At 36.2% G+C, this 25,444-nt stretch overlaps 2 protein-coding genes across 2 annotated transcripts in view; one reads left to right on the top strand and one right to left on the bottom strand.

Moving 5' to 3' along the window:
• LOC115971205 (secoisolariciresinol dehydrogenase) overlaps positions 1–3,883 on the top strand; it is a 20,051-nt gene extending 16,168 nt beyond the window's left edge. The window contains 1 exon segment of the mRNA XM_031090969.1: positions 2,629–3,883. Coding sequence (XP_030946829.1) covers positions 2,629–3,433 — 805 coding nt within the window. The 3' untranslated portion in view covers positions 3,434–3,883.
• Positions 3,722–12,791, bottom strand: LOC115971204 (bifunctional 3-dehydroquinate dehydratase/shikimate dehydrogenase, chloroplastic-like). Its single transcript, XM_031090968.1, has 10 exons — positions 12,491–12,791; positions 8,156–8,264; positions 7,602–7,820; positions 6,712–7,052; positions 6,298–6,361; positions 5,713–5,821; positions 5,205–5,354; positions 4,966–5,114; positions 4,715–4,877; positions 3,722–4,241 (listed from the first exon to the last, which is right to left on the bottom strand). Exons 1-10 carry the CDS (start codon positions 12,688–12,690, stop codon positions 4,198–4,200), a joined length of 1,548 nt encoding a protein of 515 aa, XP_030946828.1. The 5' UTR covers positions 12,691–12,791; the 3' UTR covers positions 3,722–4,197.
• Between the last annotated feature and the right edge of the window lie 12,653 nt (positions 12,792–25,444).

Below are 25,444 nucleotides of genomic sequence, written 5' to 3' on the forward strand. Positions count from 1 at the left end.
ATCAAATTTAAAATTGAATCCCTTCCATATAAATCAAATCTGACCTTTTTCTTAACTTACAAATTTGAATAATTTGATCTATTTACAACGTAGTTTTTTAATTTGAATAATTTGATCCATTTACAATGTAGATTTTTTTTTTTTTTTTCCTTAGTCTAATGTCTAAACTTTTCAATATAATAAAACTTATGTGCATAGTATACGGGTGATGATGATAAATGAATAGTAATCTGAAACTTTGTACCAGTGGAGAATAAGTATTTGAAAAAAGTGTAATATACAAACATTTTTGACAAAAAAAAAAATGTTGGGATGCATTGAAAGATGAGATGAGGAAGCCCACAAAACTGAGTACTACTCATCTTCCTGTATACAGTGGAATATTTCAGAAGAAGAAGAAAATTCCCTCTGCAAATCCTGTCTTTTTATAACAAATTTATGGGCTCCACCATGAATGTGTGGGAGTTGGATACGCCGTGTTTTGAGTGACGTGGTGTTCGAACCAATTCTCTCTCTCTAAAATTCAACCTCATATTCAACACCTATTTGACTGCCAAGTGTCACCAACCCATTTCCTAGAAGACTCATTGAGAGACCTTGCTTTCCTCCACCTTTAAAGAAAAGAAAAGAAAAGAAATAAATTTGTCACTAACGCCCTGTTTGTTTTGATGTAAAATATTTGTAAGAAAATATTTTTATATTTTACCGTGTTTCTTTTGCAGTAAAATATTTATTCAAAGGTAAAATATTTTCGGTCAAACAATACAACCAAGGCAAATAATTGTAAAATGTTTTACGCTTAAAAAATTGGTAAAATATTTTACATTTGCTGCTGTCTCTCTCAATAGTCCTGAATCCCTGTCAGTCCCTCTCTCACTCTCTTTCAGTTTCTCTCCACAACCCAGCTCACCTTCACTCATCTCCCTCCCATCACTGGCTCTACCTTCTCCGACGGTCCCTTGGGCTGGCCAAACTTGTTAGGTCTTGACAAGATCTTGTCGGATCTCATCAGATTTGGCCAAAACTGACTGGAAAACTTCTCATACTTGTATAACAAGTTTTTAGCAATCTCAACCTGCATAAATTAAAAAAAAAATTAAGCACAAACATAACAAAAATTTAAGCACAGCCATAACACTGACATAAGACTTATTAATAAGACCCACCCACCAAAAAAAAAAAAAAAAAAAAAAAATCCTATCTATAACCAAAAAAAAAAGCAGACTTAAAAAAAAAAAAAAAAAAACTTGAAGGCCCAAACTTAACGCCCAGTCCAGGGAGGGTCCAGGCAGCCATAATGATAAACTGATAAGTGATAAACAAAGTTACAAAAGCAGCCAGGGACAGGAGGGCCCAAATAAACAAAGTTATCTTTAAGTTCTTAACAAATAAAAGCCCAAATATTTATTATAATTTTATACCTGATTCCTGAACCTCAGAAACTGATACGGTGAGGTGAGCAGTTGAGAGTTGAGAGAGGCTGAGGCGGAGAGCAGAGAATCAGAGAGAGGCTGAGGCGGTCCAGCTGGACCAGCCGTCCAGGCGGAGGAGCTTCAAGCTTGCTGCCTTGCTTGAGCCTTGAGCTGTTGTCTGTTGAGCAGATGAGAACAGTGGAGACTGGAGACTAGAGAGAGGCCGAGAGAAAGGTAAAATTTTTAGGGTTTTGAGTGGATTTATTTGTTTTGTTTTGTGGTTAATCTCTTAGACCGGATTTGTAGTTTATCTGGTTGTTTTTTGGTCAATGATTTTGTTTAGAACCCATGTTTAATAGGATTTACCAAATTTTTTGTTTTTTTGGTTAGAAGGATGTGCCAGATTATTTTTATAAGTCATTTGAAACTAAATTTTTTTTTTTCCTCTACTACCCGGTTCTTTTCTAAAATTTTGGGGCCCGGGGCCTTAGGCAATTGCCTAACTCGCCTAAGGGAAGGCCCGGCCCTGGCACCACTTGTGTGATAGTGAAGGTTTTATAGTGTTTACAAGTGATTATTTCAACTAATATCACATCACTATATACCCACTGGAACTAGCTTTTTGTTTTTTCCTGTTGTCCTGCACTTTTTCCGTATTCATTGTTTGTTGTGTTGAATAAAATAATGGTATTTCTGTGCCATTCCTATAATCCTATAGTCAAAGATGCTTATTAGGCATAAACAATGGCTAGTCTAAAAGAAAAAAATGAGACATTTTGACCTGGAGGGATCAGGCTGTATCTAACCTCTACAACCAGTATAAAACCTGGAATCCACTAATAAAGAAGCTTAAATTCACAAGTGGAAAATTTTTTTATTTTGTTTTTTATTTTTTTTTTTACAACCATACTATTAATCTCTAGGCTTAGCTAAACAAAGAGATAAACAAGTACACACTTAAATCATATGAAAGTGAGCTTAATCTCATGTGATTGGCCAAGATTCTCATTGATTGCACTCTCCCAAAATACATGGGTCAACGTTCTTGCACCATTATGCTAACCAAACATTCTCAAGAAAATCCAGAATTTGTGAATGTGATCAAATGGTATATGTTGGACCATGAAATTTTCCAACTTTCTTTGATTAATGAATCCACCCAAGTTGGGATCGTTTTGGTTTGATGCTTAAAACCCTTTCTTATGTTATAACATAGCAAACTAGAAGGCAAGGTAGCATTGATAACTGGAGGAGCAAGTGGCATAGGAAAGGCAACTGCAGCAAAATTTATCAACAATGGTGCTAAAGTTGTTATTGCTGATATCCAACATCAACTTGGCCAACACACTGCAAAAGAGCTTGGAACCAATGCTACTTTTGTTGCCTGTGATGTCATTAAAGAGTCTGACATATCCAACGCTGTTGATTTTACCATCTCTAAGTACAACCAACTTGATATCATGTACAACAATGCAGGGGTGCCCTGCAAAACTCCCCCAAGCATTGTGGACCTTGATCTGGCAGTTTTTGATAAAATCATGGACATCAATGTGCGGGGAGTCATGGCTGGGATCAAACATGCATCACGTGTGATGATCCCATGTCAAACTGGATCAATTCTCTGCACAGCTAGTGTTACAGGAATAATGGGTGGGTTAGCATAGCACACATATTGTGTGTCCAAATTTGCTGTTATAGGCATTGTTAAGTCTGTGGCTGCAGAGCTATGCAAGTATGGAATCCGGATGAATTGTATATCACCATTTGCCATTCCAACTAAGTTTGTAATGGATGAAATGAGTCAGGTTTTTCCTGGTGTAGATGATCGACGGCTTGTGGAAGTGGTTACTAATGCTGGTGATTTGGAGGGAACTAGTTGTGAACCCACTGATGTAGCTAATGCTGCGCTCTATCTTGTTTCTGATGATGCCAAGTATGTTAGTGGGCATAATTTGGTATTAGATGGAGGCTTTACATCTTTTAAGCATTTGGGGTTTCCTGCACCAGATGAAATGCAGTAAAAATTTGAACAGAGAAACTAGAAACAGAAATTTGCGAGTATAAGGAGCACAAATGAATGTATTCACATCCATTCCTTTTAATTGACTCTAGTTTACATGTCCAAGCATTCTACCTCTAGAGAGAATTCAAGCATGGATTGTTTCAAGTTGACTCTCAGCATTAAAGCTAATCTTTCATGGTGTATGCAAAAACCAACCTCATCCCCTTAAGTAACATTGTTTAGAGTGATGCACATAGAGAGTTGAGTTCAAGTCGGTGACCTGCTAAGTTTCAGAAAGCAATATATATGGCTTAAGCAATAAAATACATGTACTGCCTATATATGTTCATTCAAAACTAACTGTGCTTAACAAACAATAGCATTAGTCCTGTCTTGCACAATCATGAGAAGAAATTCATGGAACACAGTTGAACTTCCATCAAACAAATATTACTCAAAAAAAAAAAAAGTGACACAATTTGGAGCACCTGGTAATTCTAACAAACACATGGCCAAAAAATCTTTCTTTTATTATTTGGTCTCAACCTATCCTATCTATAATCCTAAGAGCCTTGTCCTTGCATGCAACTTCATCAGAGTGGGGGGCCTTTGGATTGACTAGCTGATGACGGTGTTCGAGCTCCAAGTAGGACAACCTCAAACAAACCATGTGAGCTAAGCTAGAGTGCATCTTCACAGATTTATTACTTCAATACCGCAGAAGAAGTGACAAAGTACTATATATATTAACAAATTTGTTCTTGGCTTGATCGGTTAGAAGCATCAAAATTGTGCTAGAACAAGCTTGCGCATGAAATCTTCTGGAGCTGAAAAGCAATTCAAACAAAATAAAGATTAATGCTCCTGCTGTTAGAATTTAACCAAAAGAAATGAATCTTACATGTGAACAAATTCAACAATAATACATTGAAGAATAAAAAGGTTAAACCTATGGAGAATGATTCTCTCCATTTCCTTTGACATTAAGAGAGCCTATTTCATGGCTTAGCAAAAAAAAAAGAGCCTATTTCATGATGAAGATTTAGTTTATATGCATCTAAGGTTTACATGGTACCATATCATTTAAATTTTTTTCATTCTACCAAATAAGAAATGATATCTTATTTTAAATGACTTGGTATCTTATTCACCTTTAGATTTTTGAAATACCATGTCTTCAACCTTAAAATGGACCGTCTCCATTTCAAAGTAAATGGATCGGTAAAAATTACTAAAAAAAATAAAACCCCTTTTGTTAAATTAATAAATCAATGGTTTGACATAAGAGGAGGACTGATACCTAAGCCACCGGTGAACAGTCTGAATTGGCCTAGGGCCTGTCTGATAAACATCTCCACTCCACTCACTACGATGGCCCCAACCTCTGCAGCCTCTTGTAAGAGCCGTGTATTTCTAGGTGTATAAACCGCATCAAAAACCAGCTCATATGCTCTCAAGGTCTCCTAAAGAAGCATGACAAGAGGCAATACATTATTCAATGTGTTCTTCTGAGTTATTACCTATTTGCTCAGAGAGAGTGAGAGAGAAAACCTTTGAGACAGGAGTTTGATCAGTATTTGGTTCCATTCCAATAGCAGAAGCATTTGCAAGGATCATTCCCTCCTGAGGGCAGAATCTTTTTAAGCATTCATATGGTAGAGCTTCCCCTGAAACTGCATCTGCAAGCAACTTTGCTCTCTCTTTTCAAAAGAGAAATGTCAAGATTAGAGACAAGAAAGCTGATCTTCAATTGTAATACTAAAAAGGAGAGAACAATATTGCCTTATTACCATAATTCCGGTTGAATATGACAACCTGAGCACCTCTACTTTTAGCACCAAAAGCAAGTGCTCTTCCTGCACCTCCTGCTCCAACCAATACAAATGTTTTCCCAGCTAGAGGAGAAGTACGTAATGCTTCTCCATTGGCAACTCGTCTCTCTGTCCAGACAAAATAAACATAAGTAATTCTATCTAGACACCACTTGATATAATTGTCTATTCTTTTACCTATACTATCATTATACATGGTCGTCCATCAAGTAATCATCCATTTCAGGTTGCTGGTAATTCTGTTTAAAAACATCAAATTATTAATGGTATTGCAAAACAAAAAAGTAGAGGTCATGAACCCTGTAACAAACAAAGCAATCAAGTACTCCATTCTCCCCAAAACAATATACATTTATATTCCTGGCCCGAGTAGAACTCAACTTTAAATGATATACAAAGAATTAGAAAGATACATACAGCCATCGTCTAAATAATCAAGAAAGTAACACTTCAATTATCACAGTACCTCTTAATGCATCCTCTATTGCAGTGATAGAAGCCTCACAATCTGTGTTATAACCGACCAGCTTCCCATCAATAGGCCTCCTTACAATAGTATTTACAGCTCCTATAGACTGATTGAGAAAGCATACCACAATTTAGAAGCTTATATAAACATGACCCTACAATTAACACAGCAATAAAAAAAGTAGTGTGCCTTGAAGCTAAAACCCTAAAGTATCGTTATTAATATATGATATCTAGGCCTCCGTAGAAGATTTGTTAATGTCAACTTCTGGATTTTAATAATCCCAATTACTCAGCTGAGTTGTATATATCTAATACACCTTCATTCCAGGTCTTGTGCCATTGTCTGGTGCTTAAGACAGACTTGGATTAGTGGAATTACAGTAATGTAACAAAGGATCATAAGTAGTTTACTTATTTGACATTAAAAATTTTCATTATATATGGCCAGATATATAGCAAATATATGTAGGGATTGTTGTTAAAGGAACACAGTCAACAAACCTATAGCAATGTTCTAAAAGTTTTTTCCTCTTGTTCAGGTAGCAGTTCAAAAAGTGTTTATATTACCAAGTTTACTGACCTTAGCCAGTGGATGTACTTCATCACAACACCCAACTGCAGCTTCTTTGTGTGGGATTCCAACACTACAAGTTTCATCGAATAAAGGGAAAAAAACCTTACATTAGATAAAAAGCATTGGGATTGTACCAAACAAGCACAATTTATATATTTGGCCAATGCAAAAGTGTGCACCATGATATTTGAGAAAGCAAATGCCTAATGTAACAGTTGATACCCACAGACTAAAGAGAATATTGAACCTGTTATGAATGGAGAACAGGAAACGTACATAAATCATAGAAGTATCTGATACTCTAGGTGATAACATTATTTAGAACAAGTTTTTTGAAGGAGTCAAGTTGCAAAAGAACCTTACAAGACAAGCAATGGGATGATCCTCTTCTTTTTCTTTTATGAAAGAGTGGCTGCATACCTGAAACCTGCGAAGTCAGTGCCTGTATAGGTTCTAAAGAATTCCTTGATATCATCGACCAGCATGGGAACATAAATTCCATTATATCCTGTGTGTCTAAAGGCAGGGTTGTGCAGAATAGGACCCTTGCTATGACCTACTGGATTTGAAATGAGTCCAAAAACTTTTGTATCTGCATTCAAGTATTCAAGTTTGTAAACATGTTTAAGGCTGACTAAAGTTGGCAACCCAGGTACTGATTTTCCTTCCAGAGATCCATACACTAAAAATCCACCAAATTTAGGACCCAATAGTTGGCTTATTAGACCTCTGCTACCCACTGCAATAGCAATTAATGGCACCTGGAGATACACATAGAAGTAGTAAATGACTAATGTTGTTTATACTATAGAAAGAAAACTGAATTAAATTAATTTGAAAAAATAAGTAGAAAGAAGAATATCTGATATTCCTTTATGCCTGAAAAACTTTTGAAAACAAAGAAAGTACTAGAGGTGCAGGATGAATTCTAACTCTGCTTTTTAGTTTTTGCGTTTAAGGTTTTGAAATGCTGCATTATAGTGTTCTAGAGACCATGTTATATCTTAAGCCATGAGTCTTTCTAACAAATGCTACTTTTTAGTGTTACATTGTATTAGGAAACATATAATACCAATACAGAACAGAATTTATCACAGCAAACACAAGAAAGAAACTACAGACCATTAAAGAATGTTACAATGAATACTTGGAGAATGTCACAACTAACATATAATGAATACTTGCAAATTTGTGATGTCCTCGTGAAAATCTGCGCCCCATTAAGAATGTCCCAACTAATACGAGGAAAGCAATACGTAACTTAATATGCATGCTGTTGAATTTGTGACATCAATTGTATAAACAAATACCTGGCAATGAGCAAGCATCTGGAAAACCGGTGCCAAATCTGTGATATAATCCACATCAATAACAAGCTTAATAACATCTGCTCCAGTTGATTGCATACATGCAATCAGATTACCAAGTCTTTCATTTGAAGGTTTCCCACCATTCACAAAGCTTGAGACAATTATTTTGCTATTGGCACGCTTGTACATGCATTCAGCCATGCCAATATCAGAAGCCACCTGAAATTTTTCACTTTAGTTGGGAGTATTAAAGAAAACAACAAAGCTAAATGAACTTTAGATATAGTTATATATGGCAAAAACAAATATTCGGACCAAATTTCAATGTACTAGTTTGGGTTTTCAACACTATATATGTCTTACATATTAACACAAATGAAGACAGATGTTTAAGACTTTGATTTTCATTATGAACCCGAAATTAAAAATATAAAATAGTGTAGAGTGTACTTCTTGTCGTAGTTATGACAGTTATATAAGGACAAGTGGATAAGTAATACTTTATAGTTTATATTCCAAAGGGAGGAGGGGTTTGAAAAAAAAGGGATGACTACCTCAAAATCCATTTCAACGAATTCAACATCTAATTCAAGAGCCAGTCTCAGTACTTGCATGCAGGTAGTCTTGCATTCTCCTTTGCCTGAAGTCCTTGATGATTTGAGCCTGTGAATGGCAATTGTGGTAAATATCAAGGAATTTTTATCCACCTAATTGTTACTCTTAATAGTTACTAGCTAGTGCTGCTATTATTATAACACTAATTTGAACATGTTTGGTTTACTTCTTTATTCTTACTTTCCTTGTTATTGTCAAAATGAACTCCGAGTTTTAAAATTCTTAGAAGTTCTTTAATTTAAAGGGTGCTACACCATTTCATAAATCGTGTGTGCTTGAATTATATTTGTTAATATTTTGTAGGGAACACTATTTTGCTGAAAAAAATGTCATTTAAGATCTTTTTTTTTCTTTTCTTGTGAATAATTATAAAGAATCCTCTCATATGCATTCTTTAATCTAGTATGGTCTCTCCAATATTTGATTTTGGTGGGTTTTTTTGTTTTTGTTTTTGATTTTTGTGTTTTACCTCCTCACTTTTGGCTACATTGAGCTAGAGAAGAAACCTCATATTGGAATTGAGCTATCCGGACATGCCACTAAGCTATGAGACCCTTGAAGTGAATTGTTGGCTTTTTGGCATGGTGATCAAGACCCATTCAATTTGAACTTTGAAGTACACTCACTACAGATTTTTCTTTTTTTTTTTTGAAATTTGAGAAATGGGCTGCTGCTACCCATCCATTGTGGGTGGGGAAAAAATCTTGGGCACAAGATAACATCTCGTGGGTGGGGGTACATTCACTAAAGTAATCTATTTGCCCATCAAAAAGCAAAGTTTTACTAATGAGTTCCTTTCAGCCTGAAATTATCTCAGAAATTTTAGTGCTTTTTTAATAAGGTAATTTTAGTTTCTAAGATATTACAATCATTAAGAACCCTACAAAATGCCATAATGTGATATGAAATAAACTTGACAATGTCACATGGCTTGATTACAATATGATGGACCCAAATATGAATCAATAATTTTGAAAAGTCCTTTAATTCACATAAATGTCATCACTCATCATCAATCAAACAAGAAAAATGCTCATCACTCATCACCAATCAAACAAGAAAAATGTTAAAGGAAACAAACTATTTTATAAACTGTTGATGTAATGAAAGGTTATTAGTAAGTAAAAAAATGATGTTAGTGGTGAGCCCAAATAATAACCCTTAAAATTTTTTTATTTCAACAGTTTATAAAAATATTGTAAAATAATTTGTGACTATAGTATTACTCATGAAACAAATCTAACTAAAAGTCTTGTAATTTAATTAACATTTTCTATTACCGCACACCTTTGGTGCGATGGTTACTCCACAAGTATAAGTACTTGTGGGGTGTGGGGGGTAAGGACTAGAGTTCAAGTCTTCAGAAAAGAGTTTTACACATATATATATACTTAGATTATGTTAGAGTAGAATTCTATCTTGTAAGAAAAAAAAAAAAAAACACTTCCTAATATTTTTGATGGAGACATTTATGATTCAAATAATTTCATTCCATTATAACTATCAAATTATAAATAGATAAATAAAGTAAAAACAATCTAGTCAAACCAAAATGCTATGTAACTTGCATTATTTTGGTAAAGTCTGTAAATTTATATATCTTCGTTGAAAACGCCAAAATATGTCACACTTATTAATTATTGGGTTGGGCCAGAGTGCCGCAGATAGACCCAAAAAACCAAAAACAGAATAGAAAACACGTGGAGAACGAAAATATGGAAAAGATGTACTTGTCAAACCCAGGAAATTTGTGGATCTCTAGAACATTGCCAAATTACGTGTTTTATGTTGTTTGTATTGTATGGTTGCAGGTCAGTTTGGTAGTGATAAGCTATTTATGGCTCAGGCTCAGCTACACGTCTCAGTCCCCACAGTCTTGGAGTGTTGGACCACATCTACTTTCCCCTCTTCTGGTAGGGAAACAAATTTTTTTTTCATTAATCATTTTTAATAGATAATTATAATTTTTTTCAAAATAAAATAAGCTAACTCACTATATTGTAATAATTATTTAAATAAATTACACTAACATCTACTAAAGTTTTGGAAAATGTTAGAATTTAGAAACCCCCTTCAATTTTCAAAAAAAGTATTTAACCACTTGAGGCTATTTTTTTTTCTTTCTTATCATATAATCAATTTGGTTAATAAGTATTATTTTGGATGGAAAATGGATTTAAAAAAATATGTATTTGATTCAATTTGTAATGGATATAAATAGTCATAAGGGATTATTTGTTGTATAAATCAAATAAAACATGGGATGCAGTGTCATTTATAAAAATAGGAGGATATTTTTTATTTTTCAAAATTTAAGGGAGATTATTTTAATGATGAAATATTTTTAAATTTTACATTAATCCCACATAATTTAATCTTAATGGATACAGTTCTAAGTAATACCAATAAATTTCTACATCTTTTTTTTATGCTAAATTTCTACTTCTTAAGTGTGCATTTGGGAGATCTTATTTTCATTGGAATATTGAGTTTATTTATTTATTAAGTAAAAGTACAATTATATCTAAAAAAAATAAAATTTAAGAAATTGTAGATAAACTAGAAATAAACTAAAAAAAGTTTTGGCAAACTAGCACTAAGAAAAAAAATTTAATAATATTCTTAAACTTAATAATAATAATTTTTTAAAAGTGCAATAGCCCCCCACACTGGACATATCTACTTAATAATAACTAGTTGATGAGAAAGCCAGTGTTGGCATTCATATCAATGTTCACAGTCTAATTAATCATGAATTGGTTGTCGGTCCAATTAAAATTTGGGAACTTTGCTTAACATTGTTCCCACGGCCACGGGTCGTCCGTTGCTTATTGTACGAGTTATATGATTAAGATGTAAATCTCACCAATATGTATGCACGTGATTCGCATCCAAAAAAGCTAGATGATAACTATACACTTGGTAAGAATTGCATCTTTTTGAGATATGATCACTGACATAATTTTACATATATAGATACGACGGGGCCAACAAAAATTAGGTTTGTCAATTGAAAAGTTCAGAGGCAATCAAACAAAAGTACCATGTCCTATCTAAAGGGCCATTATATGTAAGTTATTTTGAAAGGAGACCACCTCACTTCAATTCCATGTGATTGAACTCACTGCCAAAAAAACAAAGTTGTACCACTTAACCGACGTTGGATGAAGACAAACGAAGTAGTTTTGGAGGTATCTAAATCTCTTCGAAGATTTGATTACTTTTGATTATGTGCAGTTCTTCTATTCCGCACATACTGGGTTATAGGGAGGAATTCCTTGAGAGTAGCTCTAAAATGTTGGCAAGAAGTTTTGAATTCATGATCTAATGCATATCATGAGACTTAGGAATCACTTAGTCAAGCCCTTAGAGTTATGTGTATTAACAGTTAAACACTGTACTAGGGGAAAGTCACAAAGAATTGTATTTAAATCTATAGATTTAAAGAGCCAAATCTGTTGTATCACAAGGGATTTACCTTCTCTATTGATTCCTGCATATTAGATCAAAAACCTCATTTGAAAAATTCCCTTATTACACGTGCAAATTAAAAGGTGGCATAGGGGACAATAGTGTGGCAATAAGTGTTTTGAGTGGGCTTATTGTTCAACTGGAATAAATTTCTCTGGGTTTTTTCTTCTCTTTTTACTTTCTTTTTCTTTTCTCTGCTAAATAGTCTAGACTAGTTTGAGTTAATTGTAAAAAGAAAATAATTAATAAAATGGTTTTGAACATCATAATTGATAAAAATCTTATGTCCCAATCTGAGTTTTCATTTTATACTCTACCAGCTGATATTATTTTAAATTTTGGTTACCATGAGTGGAGTATACCTTTCATTGGTTGGATAGAAGATTTTTATTCATTCATTAAAGGTGACAAGCTTCTGAACAAAAGAAGATCTTTTATATTTAGCAGATTGTGACATTATGTTTTTCATGAACAGAGATTTTCCTCACTTGATTTGAATGGAGAAGGTCCATTTGATGATATAAGGATATTTCTTTGCTGGATATATATATTTTTTTGCTGGAGATAATATTAGGATATGGTGGTTTAAAAATCTGAAAGTGAATATAATATCATATTATATAAAATCATCCTTACATGGTAGAAGGAGAATAAAATTTTAAATGAAGCAATATCAAAATGGACATTTTTTTTAGGCAAATGAAGAGGAGGAGCCTTTTCAAATACTGTGGGAGAGAATTGGAGGTGACAAAATAGATGGAGACCTATACTATTGTGGGAGAAGTATGAGTAAGAGGTGCTACCTGTAAGAGACTATGGCTGGCAAAGCTCTTTGTTTGATGAGCTTCTCAACCTCAGAAGTGTGGGAGAATGACATGGAATCTATGCAAAGCTCCACAAGGTCTGCACCTTCTGCCTTGGCTTTCTCCATTGAAGCCAGCATTTCTTCCATGGTCTCACATTGTAGTTGTGTGCACACTAGCAGGTTTTTCTTGAATGCCATTATTATTTGAGATGGATAACAGAAAGACAAAGATAGAGAAAGTGAGAGAAGTGAGAAATTGAGAGAGAAATTTTAGAACCTCACTAGCCACCAATGAGCAAGCTTGTTGATTTATAGCAGAGGGAAAATTTTTAGGTAGTCCAAGAGTATAGTGAAATGATGCTCCTTTCTCTCACATTGGACCCCATCATGAATTTAATGAGCGGAACCCACCATAAATGTGAGAGGAAGGAGCACCATTTTCCGTGCTCCGGGAGTACCTAAGAATTACTCTAGAGGACTATAACGTAAAAAAAACTAACAATGATTCGATTCAACTAAAAATAATATTTTATAAATAGGAATAGGCCACATGGCACAGAACATATGTCACCTCACCCTTGAGGTCACCTAGGGCTAAGATCTCCACTTGCGCAAATTGTTCCAAGTTTTTTTGTGTTACACTCATATTGCTAGTAGAATACACATATTTTGTCTATATAAATCCACAGTCACTTATTTATTTTTATACAATTTTTATATACAATAAGACCGTGCTTGAGAGGGGCTGTTGGTCTCTATTCACCCAGCATGAGTTTGAGAGAGCTATTAGAATATAAGCGTAATGAGCTTAATTAGGCCAGTTGTTCTAATTTTGTTTTTGGTATTGCACTCATATTGCTAGTAGAGCACACATATCCTGTTTATATAAATAACAGTCCTTTATATATTTTTAATACACAATAAGAATATGTCTTTAACAAGGAAATTAAATAAAGCAAGCAATAGTATCAAATATAAAGGAAAGTGAATCTTTTTTATAAAATAGAAAGAAAAAGAAAAAGAAAAAAAAGAAGAAGCTAGTGAGGTAGACATTGTGGGGCACAATGATATTGGTAGGGACAATTGTTGTTTAATTGAAGAAAGAGCTTGGAGTTTGATTGAAAAACAGAAAGGCGTGCTAAACATTGTGGGAGCAATGGTGGGGGAACCCTAACATGGCAGGCAGCCAAGGTAATAATAAGAGCAGTGGAATGACCACAACCTTGGAGCTCCTTTTCTAATCCAATGTGACAACACGGGTAGGTATAGAATCTCAATGAATTAAAACCTATCAGACATTAAGACCATAGTTTTTAGAACCGGACCGGACCGGGAGTCGGACCGTGAAAATCGGGAACTGGGATAAAAATCGGTTTTTTAAGCCTAAAGAACTGGATTTTTTGTTAATTCCGTGAACCGCGAAAACCTTAGCATTTTTTTTTTTTTTTTTACAATTTTATCCTACTTAATTAAATTATCCATCTCTTACAAGGAATAAAAAAAATTATAATTAAAATCCTTCAAAGATATTCAAATTTACTTCAAAAATTAATCATAAATTTTAATGTTTTCATGATTATTATTTTATTTTATTAACTTTCTTATTTAATTATTAAATATATGCTTGAAAATCATTAAATTTCTCTCACATATATAGATATATTGTCAATTTTGCTAGTTTTATAAATTTAATATCTATATTTAGGCTTTAATTAATTATTAAATTAATTATGATGTCATCATGATTCGACCCCGGTTCAACCTCGGTTCGACCTCAAAAACCTTGAACCTCTCCCTTTTACGGTTCAATGAACAGTCTGAGTCTGAAAACCTTGATTAAGACCTCCGATACTATTTTATAATATAGATCACTTTATTGGTTGACATCAATTTTGAAGGCCACAATTGTGTTTCTGTCTTTGGCACTTCTATGCCCTTAATTAACATGTTGTATAGCTAATGTAATAGTATCTAATGTTTGAAGCAAGGAAGGAGCTCTATCAACAGGTGAGAAAATGGTCTTATAAGACGGTCTTATGAATACCATTTGAAAAGAATCCTATTTTTATCATTGTATTTAGTTAAATTTTGTAATAAGTGTGCGTTTAGATATTGCTTATTTTGCTGAAAACTGAAAGCTTATTACTGAAAACATTGTAGCAATTTTTTTTTTTTTTATTGCTGCAAATTACTATTCATGTGTTTTGGTCAATTGATTGGTACATGAAAAGTGCTATGGACCAGTAAAAAAAAAACACAACCTTTGTAAACGCAAATGCAGCTACTATCCCAAACGCACCTTAAGTATATATATATATATATATATATATATATATATATATGTATCTTTCCAAAATTTTCATATTTCCTATATAACCTTCTTAAATTTTTAAATATTTTAGTCCCTTAATCTTAGAATTTTAGAACTTTTAGACTGTTATAAAGTGAAAGATGCATTGCATGAGGCCAAGATGCAAGTAATGGTGGACATAATTACTTTAGAGGAAGTATTTGGAATCAAAATACCACATGTTTCACTTTTTTTTTTTTTTGAGAAACACATGTTTCACTTAATATAGAAGCACACCTCATGTTTCGCAAGACAACTAATATTTCACGTATTCTCTCTCATGCCTTGGAGAAGTGATCTTTATTGAACAATAAATGACTGTTTTGATTAATTTGGACGGTGACCCTCCTTGTGTTGAGTTTGTAATCAGAGTGAAGGATAGCATGCTCTCTTTGTAATTCCTCCTATTTATGAATAAGTTTTACCAGTACAGTATTCATATATAAAAAACTAAACATGTACTTTTTTTTTTGTTGTTCACTTTTTTTTTTCTTAACAGAACTTAGATTGGCAGCTGTGTTTGTGGGGGTCATTCATTCCTGTTGGCAATGAATCATGATAAAACACTACAGTACCGAGGGTAATGACCCCCTTCAACGTGCCAGAGAGACATAAAATGACAATTGAATATCCTCATTTCTCTTTGCCAACCTCTATTATTTCATCACAATCCAATAATTTCGGGACAGGTAAGTGTGATAATATAATTGGTAGGACCATGATATGATTTTGATTTGCAAACTTTAATAGTACTACACCTACTTTTTATTCAATTTTACCAATAGGAAATTTTTTTCTGAAACGACAATATAACCCGTGCTTTGTTATGTGTTAACATCAATTGGCATTTCTATGGAAAATGAGAATTATAACAGGATAAGTTTTGTCCTTTTCACAATTCAGTGATTTTCTGACCCCTTTGGATGCAGGTGATCCTTTAAGAGCCATACAATTTGTTAGGTGAGTAGAAATGGGACCATGTACAAATTGCACAAAGTGGGTTCATGATGATACCGAGAAAGATGGGATTGTCTTCTTGTAGGCTTGTGGCTCTTTGTTCTTCCTCTCAATGAAATATATATCTCTCTCTCTCTCTCTCTCTCTCTCTCTCTCTCAATACTATAACCTTTACAATATAGTTTAAAATTTTTAATTCGTGATCCTATTTGAGTATAGTTGTCATTTTTTTTTTTAGAAAATTTTTAACTTATGACGTTTGTTTTTTATGATAGCTTTTTATCATCAGACCAAGACACTAAAAAGTTTTTGGTGTAGGCAGAGATTAAACTCTAAATCTCTTATTCAACTATCAGAGACTTTATCAATTGAGCTAACTAAAACCTCCTGATACAATGTTACTTGAATAGCTAGGAACACAAATAAACTTGTGCTAATGTTGAAAATGATTTGGCTTGAATTTGTGCCACCCCTATCAATCGAGAAACGTCTGTGTGTTTTTGTTGCATGCTCACATGAGGGTGGACCCATGGTGAGGATGAAGAAGCATGCAACGGAAACACACAATACCATCTCCTATCAATCAGTGTTTAATGCTTACTGCTTGGTTTGGTTGAATGTTAGTTGAAGCCTTTAAGGCTTAAGTAAACCCTAATTAATATAGCAGGCTCATAAAGTAACTGCAACCTATTTAATTATTTATGCATTTATAACCTATATAATAACAAAACAAAAACGTTTTTTTATTTTATTTTATTACTTTTGTTGATTTCTTTGAAGGGAAAATTATACTTTACCCATCTATGATTTGTCAAAAAAACACTTTGCCTATCTGTGGTTTAAAAATTAGTACTTTACTTATCTGAGGTTAACTTCGTTTGTCTTACGTTACCAACCTCTGTTAAAAACAGGGATAAATTTGTATTTTTGTTATCCTTTTATGTCTTTCTTCTCTTAAAACATAAAAAACTAAAAATTCAAGGGAAAAGAAGATCCAAAAGCTAGGTTTTGTAAAAATTAAAATAAAACTTTTACATACTTTTAGATCTTTTATTTTAACACATTCCCCTGTTTCTATAGAACACACACATAGACAAAGCTATCTGTGTAAAAATACACTTCGACTAGTTTGCTTCATCTAGATGAAGCAGACCATCAGATATAATTAAAAAGAAAATAGGAGGAAAAATTTTGCCTCTAAAGTAGACCCAGGTACGGAGCTACTCTTTGACCGGGGGGGCCATTGCCCCCCTTGGATTTTGGAGAAATTTTTTTATAGGTATATTTAATGTTCAATTAGCCTAAAAAAAAAAAAAAAAACTTGGTCATTATTAGTCTCTTCTTACTCGGAGATAAAGATGAGAGAGAAATTTCTCATTGAATGAATAGAAAAAGTACAACTTTGTTATATATACAAGGAACAAAGCAATGGAATGAAACAAAACAAAAGGAATTAAAAAAACAAGCTTTTTAATTTTAACCCAGATCAATTTCTCGTACTGCACTTTTTGGATTCTCAATATCAAAATTAGCCTAAATTCTATTTCTTAATGACCAAAATATTAGACAAAAATCCTCCCATCCCCACACGGAGGCTACTCCTCTGCTCTGCACAAAGGCTACTCCAATGCTGGATGTTTATTCTTTGACTATCTTGATATTCGTTGAATCCATTGATGACCATAGTGGAGGAATGTTAGTTGTTTGTAACATTATCAGTGATGTTTATTGTCTTTGTGAGTTACGAAAGTCAATTAATGATATTAGAGAGATTGTAAAGTGGATAGAATTTGTCAAACCAAGTGTCAATAGCATTCAAAAAAAAAAAAAAGAGTGTCAATTGGGCTTTAAAATGCCTAGCTAATGTGGCAAGAGAAGAGACTATGATAGAACATGAGGCTAGATAATGTGGTCTTAAACACATACCCAATCTCAACAATTCAATTTGAATTGTTGACCCAAATAGATGATAAAATATTAAATTGACCAGAAAAAATTTTTATTCTTGAAGTTGCAATTTTTTTTTTAAAGTCCAAACTTTGCCCCCCCCCCCCCCAACACCCAAACCTTTGGCTCTAGCTCCGTCCCTGAGTAGACCACTTATGGTGAGTTAGAAACCTGTCCTAAAGAATGAATCAACTGCCAGAGTGAATCTTGGCCGGTTCAATATATGTGTGCAACTCTACAGACTTAACCTGAAGGAAAACATAAGTGCAATTAGCCTTGACTGATTCAACTTACACAAACACAAGGGACGTGAAGAAGCTCTAATAAACATTGAATCCTTCTAACCAATCTAACCTCTTGGTAAGAGCTGAAGACATATCCACACGAAAGTAAAGCAAACATAGTAACCAAGGACGGATTTCTTTTTGAGATCATTATGCTCATCCCAGTTCCCAGCTTAACAAGACAATTTCTACTTCCATCAACATCAATAGAAATTTAATAATGAATAATGATGAGGGTAAAACTGTAGTAGTAATACCCACCCTTGTGAAAGTACAAAATGACACTCTAAATAAACCTGTCGGGATCCATTAGCAAGTGACGACGTTAAGGAGTCTACGAAGCGCACCTCATAGCCGACGGAAGGACCTTAGGCAACAAAGATGGGTAGCTGACACCAATGAAGCTGAAGGGAGTAGCTGAAGCTGACGACCTTGAGCCTTGCTTGGTCTCCACGTTTGCATATATAAGGAAATATCTTGCGCTTCATGTTTAGTGCTAATCAAGAGGATTCCTACAAAGAAAGGGTTCCGCAAAATATGCTTTTGGAGACTCCTATAAGGAAAAGACTTCTAGCTCAAGGAAAAGATGTTAACCCTCTACTACTATAAAAACTCAAGACCCTCGCAGAACAACGGACGCATAATTCACCATAGCTCTGGCACTCTAAAGTTGTGAGAAGTTCTAACTTGACCTTCGAAGGGTATTTGGTCGGCACCACACAGGTGCTCTCTGCTAGGTCTTCTCTTTTTGTGTTGTACAAGTGTTGTTTTGAGCATGTGAGGACCGTGTGACTTACTGTTGATTTTTCGGCATCATCAAATAAGTTCACACAAGTGAACGGGGATTAAGAATGCAAGGGTGAGGGGATAAAGAAATACCTGGAGCAAGTAAGGAGAAGGGTGGACGACTTAGAGGCCAAGATCATCCAAATCCCCAGAGGAGAGAATGAGCAAGCCGACTGCTTTGCCAAAGCCGCTTAAGTGGAACATATGATCGCCCTTGATAATGTACTTTTGTTCAGTTTGCTCCATTAATATATTCTATCGATGTGTAGGAGATAGGTTCTGTAGACGACTGGACCACACCATTAGTCTCCTCCTTGAAAAATGGCGTCCTACCAAACGGGAAGGAGGCCGCAAGAAAGCTGAAGGCCCAAGCAGTGCAATTCGTTTTAATAAATGACGTCTTATACAAAAGCGGTTTCTCCCACCCATACCTAAGGTGTTTGTGTCATAAAGAAGCGGACTACATTATGAGAGAAGTCCACGAAGGGATCTGTGGGAACCACTCAGGGTCGTGGTCTTTGGTACACAAACTCGTTCAAGCGGGGTACTACTGGCCCACCATGCAGAAGGACGCTCAGACTTATGTCAAAGCCTGTGACAAATGTTAAAAGTTCATCAATGTCTTCAGACAGCAGCTCGAAGAGTTGATCCCAATGACAGCTCCATGACCGTTCGCTCAGTGGGGATTAGACATCATGGGCCATTCTCGATAGCGATATAGCAGTTGAAGTTCCTCAGAGTGTGCATAGACTACTTCACAAAATGGGTGGAAGCTGAAGCCTTGGCCACCATTTCGGAGAAAAACATGCAAAATTTTGTCTGGAGATACATCGTATGCAGATTTGGGATCCCTAGAATCTTAGTCTCAGATAGCGGGAAGCAATTCGACAACGACTCCTTTCGGGATTTTTTTTCGCAGTTGGGGATTAAAAATCACTACTCCTCCCTCGACCACCCTCAAGCTAACGGACAGGTGGAAGTCACGAACCGATCCTTGCTCAAAATTATCAAGACTCGACTCGAGAGGGCAAAGGGTATATGGTTCGAAAAGCTGCCAAGCATATTATGGGCATACAAGACAACAACAAGGACACCTACAGGATAGACACTAACATACGGGAGAGAAGCAGTCATTCCAGCCGAGGTTGGACTCACAAGCTACAAGGTGGACAATCATAATGAAAGTAAGAATGACGAGGCTATGCATCTACAGCTCGATCTAATTGATGAAGTCAGGGCGACAACCAAACAAAGACTCGCACGATACCAGGACCGCATGGCCAAGCACTACAATTCCCGAGTCCAACTCCGAGACTTTCAGGTTGGAGATCTTGTTCTAAGGAAAGTCATGGGCATTGCTAGAGACCCTACCTACGAGAAGCTTAGCCCCAGTTGGGAAGGACCCTACTGAGTTTCGTCATGGCAGAGGAAAGGCACCTATCACTTGGAGGTGCTAGACGGACGAAAACTACACTATCCATGGAACGCCGAGCACCTGTAAAAGTACTACTAGTAGAGAAGATGGCATGGAGAACAACACCCTTTTATTTCTAGTTTACCTTAGTTAATTTTAGTTATGCTCCTTAGTTTTTCCATTTACTTTAGTTTTTGCTACAATACTCTTTTAAAACCCAAAGGGCAGGTCTTTTTTCCTTTAAAGAACTACTTTTTCTACGAATGCATGGTTTATCATAATAAGAGGAGTTTATTCAAGTATGGCTAAGGTGTCTACCTACAAAAAATCATTAAGTCCACAGAGAGGATGAGTTTACTATTAAGTCCATAAAATGGATGACTTTTTAAAGTCCATAAAGTGGACGACTTCATCCTAGAAGGATGAAAAATCATTAAGTCCACAGAGAGGACGAGTTTATTATTAAAGTCCATAAAACGAACGACTTTGTTAAAGTCCATAAAGTGGATGACTTCATCCTAGAAGTCCACATAGAGGACGAGTTTATTATTAAAGTCCATAAAGTGGACGACTTTGTTAAAGTCCATAAATTGGACGAATTCATCCCAGAAGGATGAAAAATCATTAAGTTCATAGAGGGGACGGATTTATCATTAAGTTCACAAAGTGGATGATGTTCATAAAGTGGACGACTATGTTAAAATCCATAAAGTGGACGACTTCATCCCAGAAGGATAAAAAATTATCACCCATGAAGTGGACGAGCTTATTAGTAATACCCTTAAAATGGACGACTATGCTAAGTCCCTAAAGTGGACGAGTTTATCCACCAAAGAATATGATTAGTATTATTAAAAGGTTCACAAGGCGATGGCTTTAATATAAAGTTCCTAGAATGAACAAGTCTACTAAGAAGACAGATTGAAATTGTTTAAACCCACTAAACAAAGGGACAAACAAATTTAAATACGTCCACGAAATACACGAAAACAAGAGGATGTCTGAAGGTTATAAAGTTCATTTGGTGACGAGTTAACTACAGGATAGGTTTGTCCTAGTTCACCAGAAACAAACATATCCTTGCATACAAGCATGAGAAATAAAGATACAAGTGCCAACTAGTAGAAAACTAGATGATGTTAAAGGCAACAGACATAAGATACCATATATAAAATAAAGTCTTTACAAATAGAGCCCAAAAAACACTAGGGCGTTTAAACATTGTTTGAAAATTAAAAGAAACATACAATTTACAAAGAAAATAAAGCTATGGCTAAGCAATAGGAGTGTCATTCAGAGTCTCGTCATCTTTGTCTTGCGCAGGAGGGTTCTTTACATCTACGAGCTCGATGGACAGGTTAGAAGTAGTGACGGTAGGATTTGCAGCAGGTTGAGCAAGATGACGCCATCATCCTTAGGAGGGAGATCGGACTCAGTAGAGTCATCACTATCATCAACGATGGTGTTGCCAGTAGGTGTCGACGGCATGGGGGCATCCATGGTAATCTCAGATAGATCCAGATTTGGGAAGGAGGACGTGACCTATTTAAGGCAGTCTTCAAACCCAGTACCATAATATTTAGCACAGGAGTCAATGAATGATTGCGACGTCTTGAATTCCGTAATGGCGTCAGCCCCAGTCTTCTCCACCTGCCCGCGCAAGGTCGACATCTCTTTTTGCAGTGTCTCCTTCTGACGACCTGCCTCCTCCAACTTCTCCTTTGTCTCCTTCAGCTCACCATTTAGAGTATGGAGGGCATCCTTATATTGCTCTTACTCATTCAATAAGTTTGTATTATGCTTCCTAACTCGGGTGACGATCCCCTCCTTGGCAACACAACGGTCCTGAAGTGCCTTAACACGCACCAAGGTCTGAAATGGATACAGTCATTAGTCAATGAACAGAAAGAGACAGGATACAATTGGCCAAGAAAGTAAGCTTACCCGAGTAAGGTCAAAAAGAGTTGACGCCCCCAGCTCCTCTGTCCCTAGCTCAGCACAGGGCTCCACATCCGTTGGCTTTGCGAAAGATCCCACTTCCTTGACGGCATAGTCCTTATAGGTGAGAAGGCGACGGGGTCCCTCAACGACAGGACCAGTTGAAGTCATCATTCCCTTACCCGCGCCGCGACTTGACTTAAGGGGTGATTTCTTCTTGGGGTGAGCATCCCTAGGAGTGACAGCTACCTTTTTAGGAGGACGGTCATCCTTCCCGTCAGCTTTCCTTTTGGTCGAACCCTTAAAGACGGCCTTGGGAGCTAATGAGGATGCCCTTCCTTTCCCTTGGCTATCCTTTCCTCCTCTTTTTTATGGGCAGCAGCTGCCCTAACCCTTTGCCTAGCTGCCTTCATTTCTGCAAGAGACAACAGGCATGTGTTAGAAAAGCAGACGGTAAGAATAAAACTGACGGGGATAGTAGAAAGTCTACTTACGACAACGAGAGTATTCGTTTAGTCTGCGAGCTTCAGGCGTCGGTTTCGGGCCCTCACAGTACGAATGAAGAGTGTTAAGGGTGATTAAGTCCCTACACTTTTGTTTCCCAAATAGGATGTCGAGAACCCGATGGATGAATTCCTTCTGCTCGTTAGTTATGTGAGGACGAGCGCTGGCTGAAAAGAGAAACAAAAATGACAAAATTAAAGCACTTCGAAAAGGAATGTTAGAAGCAAAGGCTGACAGGTTAAAAACAAATAAAAGATGTCGAAGCTAAACCTGAGTCTTTAACTATTCCCCAGGTATTGTTAAAATCATGGGGCATTGTAATCCATTCTTCTAGACGGCATACCCAATCCGTCCCCTGAATAAAAAAAAAGTATCTACTTTTCTAGCTCCTATTAGAGTTTGGCATGTCAGATACAAGTCTTAAGTCCTTCTTCCGGGCAACAAAATGATATATCTCCTGGGAAGAGACGATGTGCTGAGGTCTATAGCAATAGAAGAGCTCGTTCAATGAAAGCTGACGGTTCCCACCACTCAGACGACCTCAAAGGATCTCAGCACTTATGAAGATCCTCTAAGCATTCGAAGCGATGTGGTTGACGAATAGTTCCATGAAATCAACTAGCTGACGGTGCAAGGCCATCTGTGGTAGTCTTAGTCTCGCAGCAAACATAGTGTTGTACATGCCAACGTCTGCAGTCCTCCCCGAGTAGCATCTTTCGTTCTTTCTAGGGAAACAGATTGGGACTGTCCAATCCTCGAGAAGGATGAAGGGACTGTTGCCTCCAGGACTTCCTGAAGTCCCTTCATAGGATTCCTTGTCACCATCATCGTCATCCCCATCACTTCCTCTCTCTCCTTTTCCCTCTTCGACCTCCTCTTCATCATCATTTACTATCTCCTCCTTATTCTCCTCGTCATAACTTTTGACGTCATCGTCAGAAGACTGGGCTGATGTTTCCCTCTCTGACGACCAGGAGAAATCCTTAGGCTCATGACTTAAACCATAGGCTTCATCGTAGCCCACTCCATCTCGGACTGACAACTGGTCACTCGTTGCTTCATTAGACATATAACTACCTACAAGCAACAGATTCATTCTAAGAACCTAAGTTGACGGCCTCACTATGGAGTTAATCAACTAGAATAAAAAATATATATGTATATATAAGGCAAGGGAGAAAGAGAACTTACAAGTATGTCTCCTTGAACAAATGACGGCTTCAAAAGCGACGGAATCAATAAACTGATGGAAGAAAGGCGATGAGCTTTCTCTCAAGAATCAGCAAGGATGAAATAAGAGAAATGAGGAAGGAGGGGCGAAGTATATAAAGGGAAATATGCATGGAAGACGAAGAGACGCCCACGTCTAGAAGCGGAGCCAATCAGAATACACCACGCATCCGAGCATTTAATAAAGGCTGCTCGAGGAGTTGCTTGCAAAAGGTTTTCCCTCTCTCCTGGCCAAAAAGGAAATTAGCAATGAAAGTTTAACTCCACAACCCGTCAGTATAAGCTGACGTGGATATGGAGTAGGGGGCAGCTGATGAGGGTAAAACTGTAGTAGTAATACTCACCCTTGTGAAAGTACAAAATGACATTCCAAATAAACCCGTAGGGATTCATTGGCAAGTGACGACGTTAAGGAGTCTACGAAGCGCACCTCATAGCCAACAGAAGGACCTTAGGCAACGAAGATGGGTAGCTGAAACCAATGAAGCTTAAGGGAGTAACCGAAGCTAACAACTCTAAGCCTTGCTTGGTCTCCACGTTTGCATATATAAGGAAATATCTTGCACTTCACGTTTAGTGCTAATCAAGAGGACTCCTACAAAGAAAGAGCTCTACGAAATACGCTCATGGAGACTTCTATAAGGAAAAGACTTCTAACTCAAGGAAAAAATGTTAACCCTCTACTATTATAAAAACCCAAGACCCTCGCAAAACAAGGGACGCATAATTCACCCCAGCTCTGGCACTCTAGAGTTGTGAGAAGTTTTAACTTGACCTTCGGAGGGTATTTGACCGGCATCACACAGGTACTCTCTGCTAGGTCTTCTCTTTTTGTGTTGTACAGGTGTTGTTTCGAGCATGTAAGGACCATGTGACTTACTGTTGATTTTTCGGCATCATCAAATAAGTTCACACAATGGAGGAGAAGAAATTAGTACATACTAACAGCACAACGTAGGCTTTGTTTATGTGTGTTCTATAGAAAGAGAGGAATGTTGAAATAGAAGATCTAAAAATTGATACATGAAAAGAAGATGTAAAAGTTAGGTTTTAATTTTTACAAAACCTAACTTTTAGATATTCTTTTCCCTTGATTTTTTAGTTTTTTATGTTTTGAAGAGAGAGACATAAAATGATAATAAAAACACAAACTTATCCTTATTTTTAACAAAGGTGGGTAACAAAAGACAAACTGAGCTAACTTCATGTAGGTAAAGTGCCAATTTTTAAACCACAGGTAGGCAAAGTGTAATTTCCCCTTCTTTTTTTAAAGTTGTCACATAAACAATTGAAAATCGACAATTTTTCACATCACCACTCTAATTTATATATATTTTAATTTGGTTTTAGAGTTACAAATTGTGGGGCCCAAATGATTTATGAGCCAGGCCCATCTACCCGGGGAGAATCCAAAGGCCCAAGCCGAGGAGGGTTATGGCCCAAACTCGACAAGATAGCCTATGGATACCGCCGAGGGCAGTTCAGTCCTCGGCAGACCCAAAGTCCCCCCAGAAAGAGGGGTAAAAACGGTATAGGACTGAA

Source organism: Quercus lobata, chromosome 12 (genome assembly GCF_001633185.2).
Source record: "Quercus lobata isolate SW786 chromosome 12, ValleyOak3.0 Primary Assembly, whole genome shotgun sequence".
Lineage (NCBI taxonomy): Eukaryota > Viridiplantae > Streptophyta > Magnoliopsida > Fagales > Fagaceae > Quercus > Quercus lobata.

What these genes read in the sequence shown, in the direction of transcription:
- LOC115971204 (XM_031090968.1), bottom strand. Translation starts at nt 12,690, where the DNA reads ATGGCATTCAAGAAAAACCTGCTAGTGTGCACACAACTACAATGTGAG. An exon ending in AGATGCTTGCTCATTGCCAG is followed by an intron (nt 7,053 to 7,601) that starts GTATTTGTTTAT and finishes GTGTATCTCCAG; the next exon opens with GTGCCATTAATTGCTATTGC. An exon ending in CATATTCAACCGGAATTATG is followed by an intron (nt 5,115 to 5,204) that starts GTAATAAGGCAA and finishes TCTTTTGAAAAG; the next exon opens with AGAGAGCAAAGTTGCTTGCA.